This window comes from Daucus carota, chromosome 6, assembly GCF_001625215.2.
Source record: "Daucus carota subsp. sativus chromosome 6, DH1 v3.0, whole genome shotgun sequence".
In the NCBI taxonomy this organism is placed as follows: domain Eukaryota; kingdom Viridiplantae; phylum Streptophyta; class Magnoliopsida; order Apiales; family Apiaceae; genus Daucus; species Daucus carota.
The window spans coordinates 5,931,741-5,947,470 of record NC_030386.2 but is presented as its reverse complement, the minus strand read 5'-3'; the positions used below and the strand labels follow the sequence as shown (position 1 = coordinate 5,947,470).

General features: G+C 35.7%; 1 protein-coding gene across 1 annotated transcript; it reads right to left on the bottom strand.

The window, feature by feature from the left end:
- Nucleotides 1-40: 40 nt before the first annotated feature.
- LOC108227756 (U-box domain-containing protein 44) lies at nt 41-7,692 on the bottom strand. Its single transcript, XM_017403078.2, has 4 exons — nt 7,374-7,692; nt 5,087-5,646; nt 4,680-4,989; nt 41-1,883 (listed from the first exon to the last, which is right to left on the bottom strand). Exons 2-4 carry the CDS (start codon nt 5,639-5,641, stop codon nt 304-306), a joined length of 2,445 nt encoding a protein of 814 aa, XP_017258567.1. The 5' UTR covers nt 5,642-5,646; nt 7,374-7,692; the 3' UTR covers nt 41-303.
- Nucleotides 7,693-15,730: the final 8,038 nt, after the last annotated feature.

Below are 15,730 nucleotides of genomic sequence, written 5' to 3'. Positions count from 1 at the left end.
AACCAAAAAAGAAATGGGATTGATGGCCTGTGTAGCGAACTGCAAAACCACGAAAAACTCCAACTGATGAAATAATTAATTACACATTCACGCACTAAGTATACAAAAATACAGGGTAATCAAAAAAATACCAGCATAAACAACATTGATGAGAATTTTGAGTAATTCCAGGAAAACAAACTATCTACCAGTATCTTATTCACAAATTACAAACTTGGGTCAATTCCAGAATCTATAAAATGAGTCAAAAATTCAACAGGTCCTTGCATTTGCTGATCACTGACAAGAGGACAACACGAAACTCTACTGTCCCAAATTTGGAAAAATACCAGAGAAATTCGGTATCTTGTCAACATGCTTTAGAGCGTGCTCAGCAATCTGTCGTGTTCTGTAGTCACCATGCTGAAAAGCATCAACAAGAGCCGTGCTGACATTTGGATCACCGGACACTTCATATGCTATATCATCAGTCCGCAAAAGCCTCTCGACAACCCAAACTGCCCTCCTCATCAAAGTCTCTGTCCGTTTTTCAATTAAGACATCAAGTATAGGCCTGATTGCCTCTGCCTCACAAAGTACAGAAACCCCGTTTTCGATATCAACTTCATCTTCCAATAAAGTTGACATTGCTGCCAGTGATGCCTCAACTACCTTCTCATTTGTGTGATCGAGGTTGGCCACTAGCTTCTCCAAAGCCTGTCCTTCCAATAGACAAAATGTTTCTTTTAGTGAACAGGTCCCTCTGTGAACTTGGCATAATCCAGTTGTGACAGGTTTATTGCTAAAGCATTGAAATATAGACACACAGAAACCAGGAGATGGCAACTCAGGTAACCTGGTCAAATTTTTGCATTCATGAGATAGATTCTCCAAAGCAATGGCTGAAACCATTTGTACACTGTCAAGTCCGGCTGCCTGAAGCAGTTCAGTGAATACAGAAGCAAGATTGTGCTCCTGGCAGAATGAAACTGCATCAGGTTCATCGGCTAATACAAAGGTAATCCTTGCAAGAACCCGAACAAGCCCTTCAAGATATGGGGTCATAAAGCGATTGCCTCTAGTCTCTCCCTGCCGGATCCTGGCCACTCTAGAGATAACTAATGGAAATGCACCTTCATCAAGCATCTGCCGAGTGAGGCCCATATCCCTTTCTGGTAAATCAGCTAAAAGACCAGCAGCTGCTGCTTGCTCTTCGGTTATAGCAATATTCTCTGTTAGGATTTTAACAAGGTAACCTAGCTGGCCAGATGGACCACGTATACACTCAGCTAGCTCCTGGCCCATGTGTGGAGACAAGTTTTTAAGAAGCTTCACGGAAGCTGCGCGAAGATCCTTCTGTGGAACCTCAATAAACTGCACCAAACTGATAGTGGCACCAGAGCTTTTGACAGCAGAAACGACACTGAGTACAGTGGTGAGTGAACTGGTGAGTCCGACAAGGACATGAATTAGTTGGCATTCTATTTGTGGTCCAGTGTTGCTAATAAGATGGAGTAGATTGTGAACTATATCCTCTGAGACCAGAGTTTGGTGATCAGGACCAACTGGGATAGATTCAAAGTCAGAACCTGAATTCACAATATTTGCAAGAATGGTAGCAGAAACCTCCTTTAGTCGGATGGGAAGCTGCTGGGAACCAACAGTGAAAAGATCCTTTACAAGAGGGGGCAGTATACCTGCCTCGATTAAGACCTTAGCACTTGCTTCAAAAGATGATATCTGATTCAAAGCCTTCAGGGCGGCTTCTCGAGATGGCATGCTACCAACTCTCATAAGATTGATCAGCGATGAACCAACAGTTTTAGCCACAAAGAGTTTCATATCATTATTAAGAACTAGCTCACCAAGGTATACTGCCATGGACAGTTTGGTCTCTGGAGGACCTGCAACAGTCATGTGGCAACAAAGAATTATACATGTGACATATCGACTTAATACGAAATAAGTCATTAACATAATTTGAGTGCAGCAATATAAGAAATACCAGTTACAACATCGACACTGAAACATAAACTCTCATATTTTCCTCTTTTACTTTGGGAATAGTTAACGAAGAGCACACTTGCAACATGAATCTATTTTTATTTTTTTTGCAGTGGGGGGGATTCGAAAGTTTTCATTCATGAGCAATAACATGTAGCTGAAGTGAAAGGCCTTACTTTCCTTTCTTTTTTTAATAAAGAAGAAGCTATATCTGCTTTCATGCTTCGGGTCTTCTTTTCTAAAGGAAATAATAATTGCATAATTTTCTTTAGATAGCTTTACATGTATTTCCATATTTTTTTTAATACCTATACCCGTGCAATTCTTGAACTTATTAAAATAAGTTTCAACTACAATAGGGCAATTGAATTTATCAAAGTGTGATGTTTCTTAAGGGTGTTTTAGTAATTGTCCTGCTTAATATCTAGTATTGTTATCCAGCCTAGGAGATACGGGTTGATGTAGGACAAGAGCCCCCCGATTTTGAAGAAAAACTGGACAAGAAAAAGGCGTCCGTGAAAGACAAAGTAATTGGATAGCAAGAGGAGCATACTGGCATGATCTCGCCAAAACCAAGAACTCCAACTTCAAAGTTTGTCAAATGGATGTGAAAAGTGCATTTTTGAATGGAAAGCTTGAAGAGGAAGTATAGCCAACAAAAACAAAGTTAAAGGATTTTGCCTCAACAAATATGGTGGTTTTGGTCATCCCAAAGAATATAAGAAAATAAGATTCATGTGCATGATAACCAATAGAGAGATTCACGATCAGATTTCTAAGTGGATCTTCCGGTCTTTGGCATATACCTTGAATCTGAAAGTTTCCTCTCGAATGGACTGATAAGGTAGAAAAGTATTTTAAGATTAAGGATATTCCTGAAATTTCACAAGTCAAATATGTACCCAATAAACTTGATGGTTTAGCTTTGTCTTGGTGGAATTTCTATCAACATAATTGAAGGAGAAAAGGAGAAAAACCTATCCAGAGTTGGAGGGGTATGAAGTCTGCGATGATGATGGCTTTTTCACTCAAGATTTTGAAGAAGGGTGCGGTGCAATCAAGAGTTTTAGGGGAAAATATGGTTAGATATTACAGAACTGATGATAAAGTGTTTGATTAATGTATCAACCAAAACAACCTATCTTGCTGAATGTGGGAGGTGCTAAGGAGTTTGGTTATGTGGATGTTGGAAAAATATTTGGATTATTCAGAAGGGGTGAAGATAGCTAGAGAAGGATGTGAAACATTAAGTTGTGAATTGGGATGATTGTGTTTCTATGAATTTTGAGCCATTTGATATGGTTAAAGAAGAAGACATGGACAAGGTTGGAGTAGAATATAACATGAATAGTCTTGATGATGTCTCTGAAGATTAGAGAGCCGACCATGATGAACTCCAATTGCCAATACAAAAGTTTACACAGCACCAATCATGGGTGGGACAAGTTATTAAACTACATAAAGATACTTGAAAACCATTTCCCGCAATTTATTGTCGAGAAGTATTAAAATATTATATTATTTGATGGAATTGATAAAAATACACGTCAACTACAACTGGGTAGCGCATATCAATTTAATTCAACTCATGTCATACAAGTAGGGAATAAACATTTGAATTCATGGATGATAATCTGAATTACGCTCTATACCCGTCAAGAACATAAAGGCATCACAAAACCATCATCGGTCTCTGTTTGTGCAATAAAGGGGTTCAGAAAGCTGGAACAAATTCAATTAATGTGTTGGCTATGGTTAATCAAGCTTGTGTTGGATTAGTTCAACGGTTATCATCACCGTGTACAGACTTTCAAGAGGAGTTGAAATACAAATTCCCGTATGGCGGTTACCTATAAAAGAACGACCTGGGAGAGATAAGTAACAAGTGGTTTCCGACATATATATAGGCATTAACTCGAGGTCGAGTTTTTCACAAGTGGAGGGACTAATTTAGGGCAAGAGCCCCCTGATTTTGAAGAAAACTGAACAAGAAAAAGATGTGTGTGAAAAACAAAGTGATATGGATAGCAAGAGGAGCATACACGCATAATCATGCAAGGACTTTGGCATGATCACGCCAAAACCAAGAACTCCACCAATAGCCTGCATGGTTGCAGGCATGCTCATGTCAAAAGTGCATGATCATGCTACTTCTATTATTATATAATTTTAATCATAATTTATTATTATTTTATATACCTATATAAACAATTATCAGATGTATTCTATGAGGACCGCTGATTAATTAAAAAAGCCCTTTGAGAGTTTTCTCGTCTTCTCTGGTGGATTCCAGATTTATCCTGTTCAAATTCGCGTTGGCGGATTCGTGTGTATTCTTGAAGATTAACGTTTGTTAATCCTAGCTTCCTTTCTGCGTCACGGGTATACTAAGAGAATGGAGCAACTAGGCCTTTTTATCTATACATATATCTGGGGCATGGTTAAGTTTCATATATAAGAATTACTGAAGACTTCTTTAGTATTTTCTCCATGGATGTTGTAAAAGTTCATATTTAAGTTAGCAATGAACACTTTTTCCAAACAATAAACTATTTAGCAAAACTGTAATATTTATTTCCTCTAATTGCTATATGTGTGTTATGTGGCTGCATGTGGTACAAAAAACCTTGCAGGCAAGATTACAAAATTAATTAAATTCCCAGGAAAAAATAATGATTCAAACTGAGGAAAAGTACCTTCAAGGATTAATGTCAGGAGAGGCTGCAATTTACCATAGTCGGCCATCTGCTTTACATTATTCTCACATTTCTCCAAATTTTTTAAAGTTTTATCAGCTTTCTCAACAGTCACGACATTTTCTGATTTGCTGCTAGCCATTCCTACTAATATAAGGATTGCTCCATTGACAGAACCAATCTTTTCAGATAAAAATTCAGATTTTGAAAGCTCATAGAGCAAATATGTTGCTTCCTCCCTCTCTTTAGATAGTTCATGTGACAAAAACTTGACTATGGTTCGTACTGTGTCCCCTTCAGCCAAAATTTCCTGCAAAAAAAAGCCATACAACTTGTATTAATTGATTAAGCCAATAGCATTCATATAGAACTGAACACTGGCTACTGAACAGCAAACTTTTGACAACCTTATTATCATCGTCTTCTTCTACTACAATGCGAAGAATCTCTAAAGCTTTACACCTTACACGGCGACTGCTGCTCTTTAACACATCAACAATCATAGGTATCAGCTCTGCGTTACGAATAACATGCCTTGTTGATGGATTGTTTTGGCAAAGGTGCTGGATAAACTTCAAAGCTTGCAAAATTTCAGTTTCTGCATTGCCAACAAATAATGATCTGCGAGCCATATCAAGCTGAGCAGCTTCATTCCTAGCATTCCATTCTTCAATTGTGTTGCGCAAAGCAATGCTTGGGTTTAAGTCTGTGGTCCTTAACTCTGTTAGTGTTATAGGGCAAATCAGCTTTCTTCCACTCTCCTTGCACTCCTTGAACCATTTCTCAATTGCTTCTCGGTCAAAGGTTTGCCCATTTTCCAGACTTACAGGATCACGCATCACTTGTTTTGTGAGAGGGCAGATGAAAGCATCATAGATAGGCTCTATGTGAAATCTATCAAATTGATGGCTATCATCTGACTGGCTACCGTGGTCAAAACTTCCATCCCAGCTATCAGCCATTATATCTAAATGTGTGGTCAATGAAACAATAGATGAGTTATAAATAGAGATTAACAGCACATAAGTGAAACTTATTTATTGTCATACAAATTGAATCATTAAAAATAAGAGGTAACTATATAGAGAAGGAAAACAAATGAAATCTAAGAGCAAGCAGTGCAAAACAAGGGCCCAACTCAAGTGGCGAGGGGCCTCAGAGCTGATTCTAGAAGCTTAATTCGTCAAGTTGCCACCCGAGGTTAAGACACTGAGGCTGCTAATAATATTTCACAATGTAAGAGGTCCGGAGGTGGGGACACGAAATCCCAGCCAGTACTATCCTACGATATGGGCCTAGGGGCTATCCATCTCAGAGTAACAAGGATGTCAAGAATTTAAGCCGGGAGTTTGTACCATCAATGTCCCACATCAAGGGTGTGGGGCTATTTGTTGAGTTTATAGGGTCAAGTACTACTCACCTGGTCCCACATCGAGGCATGTGGAGCAATTCGCACAGTTATAAGGTCAAGAACTACTACCAATTGCGACAAATTATGATCTTGAGGGACCTCGACTTATTTCCAAATAAGATAGCCCCTGTTTTCAATCAAATTAGGATAGCCCCTGTTTTCAATCAAGGCTTGGGTGGATTTGACCTGGGTTGCCACATATACTATTACTAGAAAATGAAGTCCTTGAGTTTTGTTTACTTTCTATATTATATTACTCACTAACTACTAACTACTTCATTCCTTTCCAGTTTTGTTTACTTTCAATAGTATCACATACTAACTTCATTCCTGCCCAGATAATCACAGTACCAATATGATTTATTTTTTTTTTAATTCTTTAATTTTCAGAAGAAAAAGAACACATTAAATTGACCTGGCAAACAATGCTCCTGCATACCAGTGTATTGATCAAACCACAAAATTTAGAATCTGAACATTATTAGGAATTCCATTCTCATTTATCTTCAATTTTACAAAGGTATAGCTCTGTAACCTCGGTTTCTCATACAAAGTAAAGCATTACTGGTGATTGTCATCCAAAATTGAGCAAGGCTTGATGAGTGAAGGGATCAAGGAAAATATCAGTTCATGAGTATAATAGCATGAAAATTTCAATTCAGAATGCATAGATATGGGTGTAGTATATCCTCATACAATGGAACGTTACATATGTATATGATCCTTGTGGCCTCCTGCTCATAAGATCAATTTGTTCTTTTACAAACTACATAAGCATAAAGCCAATGACAATTAAAACTTGGACTGGGGATTATATGTTAGTCCCAGAGTTGTGGCTACACTTAAAGTATTGAAGCTATCATCAGATAATCCTTCTACTGAACTTGGATTAACTATCCTAGGGTCAACTCAGCCAATTAGAATTCCTCGACTGTTCTTTCTTTTTCTCAATCATCTTTCCATTGAATTAGTCATCTAGATATAAAATTTGAGCAGCCAATTCACAGAATCACAATATCATCAAGTTCATAACTTCCATTCCATAAAGAAAATATCAATAATACGAACTAGTTCTGAAATTCAAAAACATGCTCCAAAAGCCTGATCCCAAAATCTCATATCCCAAACCAACTTCTGAATTTCAAGAATCTAATGAATGTAAATTCTCTTTAAATAGCAATGCAACATTTTCACAAATCTATATATACCACAAAATCACACACCCATACAATTAATAAACCAAAAAAATCAAAAAAAGAAAGAGTAGATAAATAGAAACTGACCAAGTCACAAGAATGGAAAGGGAGCCAAGACAGGAAGTTATAAGCCCTAAAATGAATTTTGAGGAAGTACTGCCATCATCCACTTGAAGCCACATGAAAATCCACACAAAACATCAATATGTATATATAATCAGATGTAGAACTTGTTGAATTGCTTGAAGGAGTGATTGTTTAGGAGGATTTGAGAGAGAAGAAATGAGAAAATTGTAATCTTGGGGCTTGTTAGCTGTAGAAGAAAACAAGAAAAATATAAAAGAAAAGAAATGATTTTTATTACAACAAGAGACTAGTCAAAGGTAAACTAATCGTATGTGATAGCTGTTGGGAAGATATGAACAGCAAGATAACTCTTACTTTAATCCCACCCAACAAGACACTCTGTCACTCTACTGTTTGTTGCAGTTAAAATGTTTGGAGTTGAGGATATTTTCATCGTCAACTCACCCCAAGATGGTACGGCTAGGACATACCTTGAAAGTTGAGTAGAATGTTGAGCTTTTTTCTCACGGCATTAACTGGATTCCAGATTTTGCCATTTTGGTAATTCCGCGCTGCATTTTCGCATCCGCTATGTCACCTGGCAAGACTTTTAGTAAAATTTATTTTTAGGGTTTATAGGAAAATAAAGAATCAATAAATATAAATATTGTAAGGGACGCTCTTCATTTTCTCACTGTAAATATAAAAACCTACAAAACTTGTTTCGGAACGTAGTTCTTTGTCACTTCCTCAAAGTCGATATGAAACCCTTGGCTAGTGTTTGTACTTCTAAACTTTTTGATATTCTTGGATTTTAGATATTTGGTCTTGGATCTTTCTTTCTTCTCACCATGCAAGACTACTAATTTCCTATTAATACGTCTAGGATTTGGATCTTAAAAAGTATATCACCTTACTTAGAACTTTTAAAACAATATCTAAGAAAAATACCTTGTTTTATGGAAAAATTTATGTTTAACTTTGATTGAATTTAACCACAATTATTAATAACAATTATATAATGAGCAATTTATACTATGTAAAAAATATAATTAATTAATATCGATATATATATATATATATATATATATATATATATATATATATATATAACACAAAATAAATCACACGCACTCACATGTATGCAAAAATTCAACTTGTTCTATTAGTATACCCACTATAGCAAAAGATTCAAATCAATTTTTTTACCGTCACAAAGGGTTATATCGTACATAGAGGATAGTTGTATATATGTGCGAGAATTAGATAAATAAACACTTAGCACACAACAACAATAACTAACTTATCACATTTGGCTTTATATCCGGCTTCGATGCCAAAGCAAAGATTTCTCAAATAAAAAGAAAAATTCTCAAAAAAAAAAAACGAGTTAGGTACGGGGACTATAAGCACAAATATAACAAGTGGCTAACTCGAGTGCTTTTTAAAACAAAGTCAGCTTCAAGATGAAGAGAATATTTTGCATGATAAGCTTTTGTACAAATGCTCAATTAACACAAAGATAAATGAAGTAAAAAATGGATTTACATGATAAACGCAAAAAATTCGCTAGAAAATTTGTCGGAGGTTCGATCGTATTTTTGTTGAAGTACAATCTTTGAGCAGCCCTTCGGGAGGCCGGAAAGTGCGGTGCTTACTAAGTTTGATAAAGCTTGGTGGGGTGAAACAAAACCTAATGATTAAATTCTAAAAAATATATAAATATATATGAAAAAAAAACAAGGTTTTAAAGAAGAGGTGTTGATCCCCAACATATGACTGATGAAAAGCTAGTATCTAGCATAATCATTTAGTAGCCGTTGGATTTGATCATGGACCATGTTGGGGAGCCAAAATCCAACATATCATCTAGTAGTCGTTGGATCTCACCCTGGACGGTCAGGATTAGAAGATGAACTCACACCGTCCAGCGCTAAAAAATCGTTGGACGTCATCTGTACAGCGCTTTTTAACCGATGGACGTGTAAAAAAAATTTATTGTCCGGCGCTTTTTAAGCGCTGCATGCACAGGCTTCATTTTGATCGAACATAAAAGGAGAGTTAGGTCATTTTGTACACAACATTCTCAACAAAATTTTGCAAACAAGAGGGCTGTGAAGGAGTCTTTGTAAAGTGAGATTTTGGGATCAAAGGAGGAGACAAATTTGTGATAATATTTTACTCTAAACTTGTGTTTTTGTAGTGTGATTATTATGATGGATTCTTTATTTTTAGATTTTGTACCAAGAAAAAGGGTTAAAATAGCTTGTAATAAGAATTTAGTACATGTAGATGATGTTGTTGGAGTTAATAGTAATGTAGATAGGGTGTTTATTGATATTAAAGATGATGATGATGTTGATGATAAAAAAATGTTAGTATTAATGATGATGTTATTTATGATGATAATGTTGGTAGTGGTAGTGACGAGGTTAACGAGAACGTAGACATTGATGATAAAGTAGATGATGATATATTTGCAAAAAAGTAAAACCAATGAGAATATTGTAGTCATGTATTTAAATCAAAGATTTGAGAATTTAGATACGACTGATCAAAATACAACAAACACAAAAATAAGCAAAAATGGATGAAATATATGCTTAGATGTTTGTTTGTAGACTCGTGGGTGAAAATAGAGATGAAAGTGTTATGAATGAAGAGTTATGTTTAGGGAGTAGTAGGGAAACACGTTGTCGAGATAAGCTTCCTAGGAGTAGTTGCTGTTAGGAATAAAAAATACGAGATTCAATTTCTAATACAAAGCACACACACACAACAATATATTTGACGTGAAAAACCCACGTCCCAACTTGTATTATTAATCAAAACCGTTATCTATAATACAATCAACCAAACTTGGATACTCAAGCCTACTACTCAAGCATCCGCCCGCAAGCGATACCTAAGTCTACATCTTGAGCACACCTATCAAACACAATATGACTATGCATATATAGCCATCTCAAACTTAGCCAAATCAGAATTTAACTCTAACTCTGAAATACCTAAACATAATCCTAATCCAATTCTGATTTCTAACTCAAATCAGAATCCAATTTTAACTGGGTTAATACCCAACAATCCTTCCCATGTTTTGTCACCAAAACATACCTTTTATAATAATTGTCTAAACATTAATTATTATCCATATATGTTTTGGATCACCCAAACTCATGATTCCATTGTAATGGCTGATACCCAACAATCCTCCCCTTCAGCCCAATACAATTTCAGAACTGAATCAACAGTCATCACCAAGACACAGACGTCCATCCGCCAATGCCTCCCCTCGAACAAGAATCTTCCCTTCTCGTTCTTCCGAACTTTGAGTATCACCAAATTTCACTTTAATGAACTCCCAACCACCGTTCTCCACCGTAACGATATATCCATCTACAAAATCATGTGCATCAACCACGAGTGCCCTTCCATGTCACCCGATCCTTGCTTTCACAATCAGTCCGGCCTCCAGAAGAACGATCCAATCTTCTTCCATCTTGAGTCCATCATGATTGATCCACGGTGCAAGTCAACCGTCATACCGCACGTAACTTTGTCTATTTCTACTTTCGCAGCTTCTTGCCAGCAAATCCTTCATCATACTTTCCATTATCAATTAAATCTCGAACTTGTCCTCAACCCCATCAATCACGATCCTGACCTCGGCTCTTGATACCACTTATTAGGAATAAAAAATACGAGATTCAATTTCTAATACAAAGCACACACACAACAATATATTTGACGTGAAAAACCCACGTCCCAACTTGTATTATTAATCAAAACCGTTATCAATAATACAATCAGCCAAACTTGGATACTCAAGCCTACTACTCAAGCATCCGCCCGCAAGTGATACCTAAGGTGTCATTTGTTTAATCTGAATGATATTTTCTGAACAGTTAAGATTCTGGATGAGTAATAAATCTGGATGAAAAAGAATAATATCATTTGTTAAACAAAATTTAAAATTATCTGAATAATAAGATATATACTTTTCTAGTATTTAATATATTGTTATAGTTGCACATAGTTATAAATTCATAAAAGTATTTGAGAAAAAGATATCTTTAATCTAATTGGATGTAAGGTTAGTTGGATTATTTAATTATTTTAAGAAAATTCAAGTTTACTATTTCAAATTTTTAATTATTTTTATAATTATAATTTATGTTATTGTCCAAATTTTACATATTTTTATAAAAAACACACTACACCATATTTGGCCTGTTGCAACGGCAAAAGTCAAAAATGTTGCTAAAAATGTTGCTATAGGGAAAAAATAGCTATGCTGTTGCAACATTTTCTGAAAATGTTATCTAAAACTGAAAAATGTTGCACGCATGGTAATTTTTTCACAGATTTTAAAATTGTGATACCAATTGTAACATTTTTTATTAACGTTACAATAGTTTGCAACATTTTGGTGAAATTGGTACCAAAAAAATAGGCGGGCTCTTTAATTTTATGTTCGCGGGTACAATGAAATAAACCCCCAAAATCAACCCCCAAAATTACAATTTTACTCCACTCCACTTTCCTCTCTCAGTGTGCTCTTTCCACTCGCTCTCTCCACTCTCCTCACTCACCGTGCTCTCTCCACTCTCGCCGGGCTCCTCTCCTCTCTCACGCTGCTCTCTCCTCTCCTCTCTCACGCTGCTCTCTCCTCTCCTCGCTCAGGCTGCAAATCTTCAAATCAATCAGGTAATATTCATATCTTTGTCCTAATGCTTGTCTTAATATTTCGATTAGAGCTTTGTGTTGATATTTTGTGTCTGAAAATTCGTTTCTTTTTAGGGTTTTTTATCTTGGTTTGTGTTCTTCTCTGTGTTCTGATTTTATATCTTAATTTGTTTGATTAGGGTTAGGTTGGAGAGTTATCAATGTTGTTGTGTATCTAATATGTTTTTTTGTTCGATTTTGTGTCTTATTTATGCTGCTATGTATCTACTATGTTGCTCTGTTCGATTGTGTATTTGACTGAAACTTTAAATTTTGTGCCCTTTTTTTGCCTCTGTTTATGCTTCTGTATAGTGCTCTGTATTTTGTTAAGTATTTGCCTATGTTGCTCTGTATTTGAATGTGTATTGGGTGTTATTAATGAATTATGTGTTTAAAAAAATATGTAGAAAATGGATGTTGAAGGAAGTAAATGGGTAACTCTACCCAAGTACAGTGATGGATATAGGAAAGGGGTGGGAGATTTTATTACAAATGCATTTAGGAAATATGCATTAGGCGATGAGTTGAAATGCCCTTGTAAAAAATGTGGTAATCGGTATTGGAAGAATGAAAAGGCTATACATGAACATTTGATTTGCAATGGTCCTAGTGTTCAATCTATAGAATGGATTTATGAAGTATCAAACTTTAAAATAATAGAAGAAGATGAGATGGACACTGATATAGGTGTGGGTTTAGGAGGTGATTTTGAGGCAATGATACGTAACACGTATAGGAATACAGATGAATATGATCCACCAGTTAGAAAAGGACTAAACGATTATGCAAGGAATTTTTACAAGCGTGTTGAGGAGGGTCGACAACCTTTACATCCAGATTCGAAAAAATAATTAAAAATAATTCTGATACAAAATTGATATTAATAATATTTATATATAATTTTTATTATTTTGATATTTTCAATAATAATATACTAATTTCATATTAATGATATTATTATTGACTAAAGATGGCGTAAATTATAATAATGATAAAACAACATAATAAAAAAAGAACAATTACAAGTTTTAAAATAATTTTTAAAGAAATTATATGCGAGTGTCATGATCACAGCCAAGTTTTAGGGTTACAATAGACTTCTGAACGACACATGCTACATTTTCTAAGCTAACTCGTCCAGCTGCTTTTTGCGTCGTCCATACAAAAAAAAAAAAAGTTGCCAAACAATCTTAATCAAAAAAGAGTGAGTCGTTCAGCACATTCCGCTTCATTCACTTGTTAACAAATGACCCCTAAGTCTACATCTTGAGCACACCTATCAAACACAATATGACTATGTATATATAGCCATCTCAAACTTAGCCAAATCAATATCTAACTCTAACTCTGAAATACCTAAACATAATCCTAATCGAATTTTGATTTCTAACTCAAATCAAAATCCAATTTTTACTGGGTTAATACCCAACAATCCTTCCCATATTTTATCACCAAAACATACCATTTATAATAATTGTCTAAATATAAAATTATTATCCATATATGTTTTGGATCACCCAAACTCATGATTCCATTGTAATGGGCTGATACCCAACAGTTGCAAGGTTATGATATATGTTGTAAAAAAAAAGATTATTGGGAGTTGACTACACTTGAAATACAACACAATCATGATGCCATGTTGTCTAGTAAATTGAGTTTGATTCAACGTGAAAGACATGTTATCGTGGCAACCAGAAATTTGATAAAGACCATGAATGTTTTCGATGTTCGTCCTAGACAAATCATGAGTCGTTTTTGTATATGAAAGATGGAGTGAGTGTTGTTGGTTTTGACAATCAAAATGTTAGAAATGTCGTGCGGTTTGGGCGGGGAAAAAGTTAGAAGTTAGTGATGCTCAAGCAGGGTTGAATTTGTTACGCCATTTAACAGAAGAAAGCGGTGGGAAGTTTTTTGTCAAAACTAAAGCGGACGAAGAAAACCACTTGAAAAATCTTTTATGGGCGAATTTTGAATGTTTGTTGGCCTGCAAAATTTTGGAAAAGTTGTTGCCTTTGATAGGACATATCGTACAAATAGGTATCCCAGGCTATTTTTTGCCGTTTTTGTGGTCAACCATCACTACCAATCCGTTTTATTTGGATTTGCACTAAGGTGGGATGAAGTAAGAACAAGTTTTGAATAGGTGCTAAGAACCTGACTTGAAGCGATTGCGACAAATACGTGAAAGCGATAATTACCGACCAAGAATAGAGATGGCAAACGGGTCGGTCGAAACGGGTTTTATAAAAACCAAACCCGAACCCGATTTTACATTGTAAACTAGAACACAAACCCGAACCCGAAAAACCCGAACTTTGTAAACCCGAACCCGAACCCGTCGGGTTTTATTCGGGTTAACCCGAAACCCGAAATACATATTTGTTTAGCAAATCTGAAAATTAAAAAATTCAGTAGTTTAAAACAAAAATATTACAAATTCTGAAAATTTGAAAGCAAGGTATAATTTAAACATTACAAAATCATATTATCCATTTTCATTTTTTTTTACGAAAACCGAAGAATTTAATAAATAACCGAAACCAAACCGAGACAAACCCTCGAACTGCCAATTGCAACCTGATTAAGAAACAAAAAACGAGCTAACATATAGTCGTGTTGTTTTCAGATCGCTTAGCAAATAGAATATTTAAATTCTTTGAACAAAAAAGTATTACAATCAAATCTCGAACAATCCAACCTACATCAGTTGTGAACATAATAGCATCATAATCGACCTTCACATAAGCAGCAACATCGGTAGCCCAATGTTCAGAATTATCAGTCGCATCCACTGATATTGGATCAAAAGATGACCTCAAAACATGAACAATATTATGTCGTGAAAGGTGAGCTCTCGCGATATTTACCACCGTGCCATATTTGATACAAGTCATACGGATCACCCAAAATATCATGTAACACCTTCTTGAAAGCGTTATCGAAACCCATAACAAGACACACAGAAACATCAAAACAAACACAAACATCCCAAAAAGATTGGCACAACCTTGATGACAAGGTACTCAACAAAAACTCACCCAAAAGGATTAGATCTTGGTTTTATTGATAAAGCTGATAAATATAAGAGAAGATGGAAGAGCGAAGATGATTAATCAGGGATGAAGGACGAAGAGCGGAGAAGTGGCAGCTAGAATTTTGGAGGACGACCCTCAAAACTGCAAACCCTAATTTTTTTTATATTATCCATTTTCATTTAGTCTGCTAATATGAAAAATAAAGCCCTTAAGCAGCACCAGCACCGCTGCTGAAAAGTGAAAAATGAGAGAGTAGGAGGCGGGAGCTAATTAGGTCAATGACAATGATGACTTAATATTAGTATTAAAATTAGTGAGACACTAGGATTACGCACCACATTAACGTATGTAAACAGTAGTATATTACCAATATATTAATATTAATAATTTGTATGTATATATATACGGGTTTCGGTTCGGTCGGGTTCGGGTCGGTTTGAAACGGGTTTCGGGTTTTCGGGTCGGGTTCGAAACGGTATTCCATAAACCCGAACCCGACCCGAAAATAGTTCGGGTTTAAAAATTAAACCAAACCCGAACCCAAATCCGAAATATTCGGGTTCGGTAAAACCCAATCAGGTCGGTACGGATCGGGTATTCATCGGTTCGGTACAA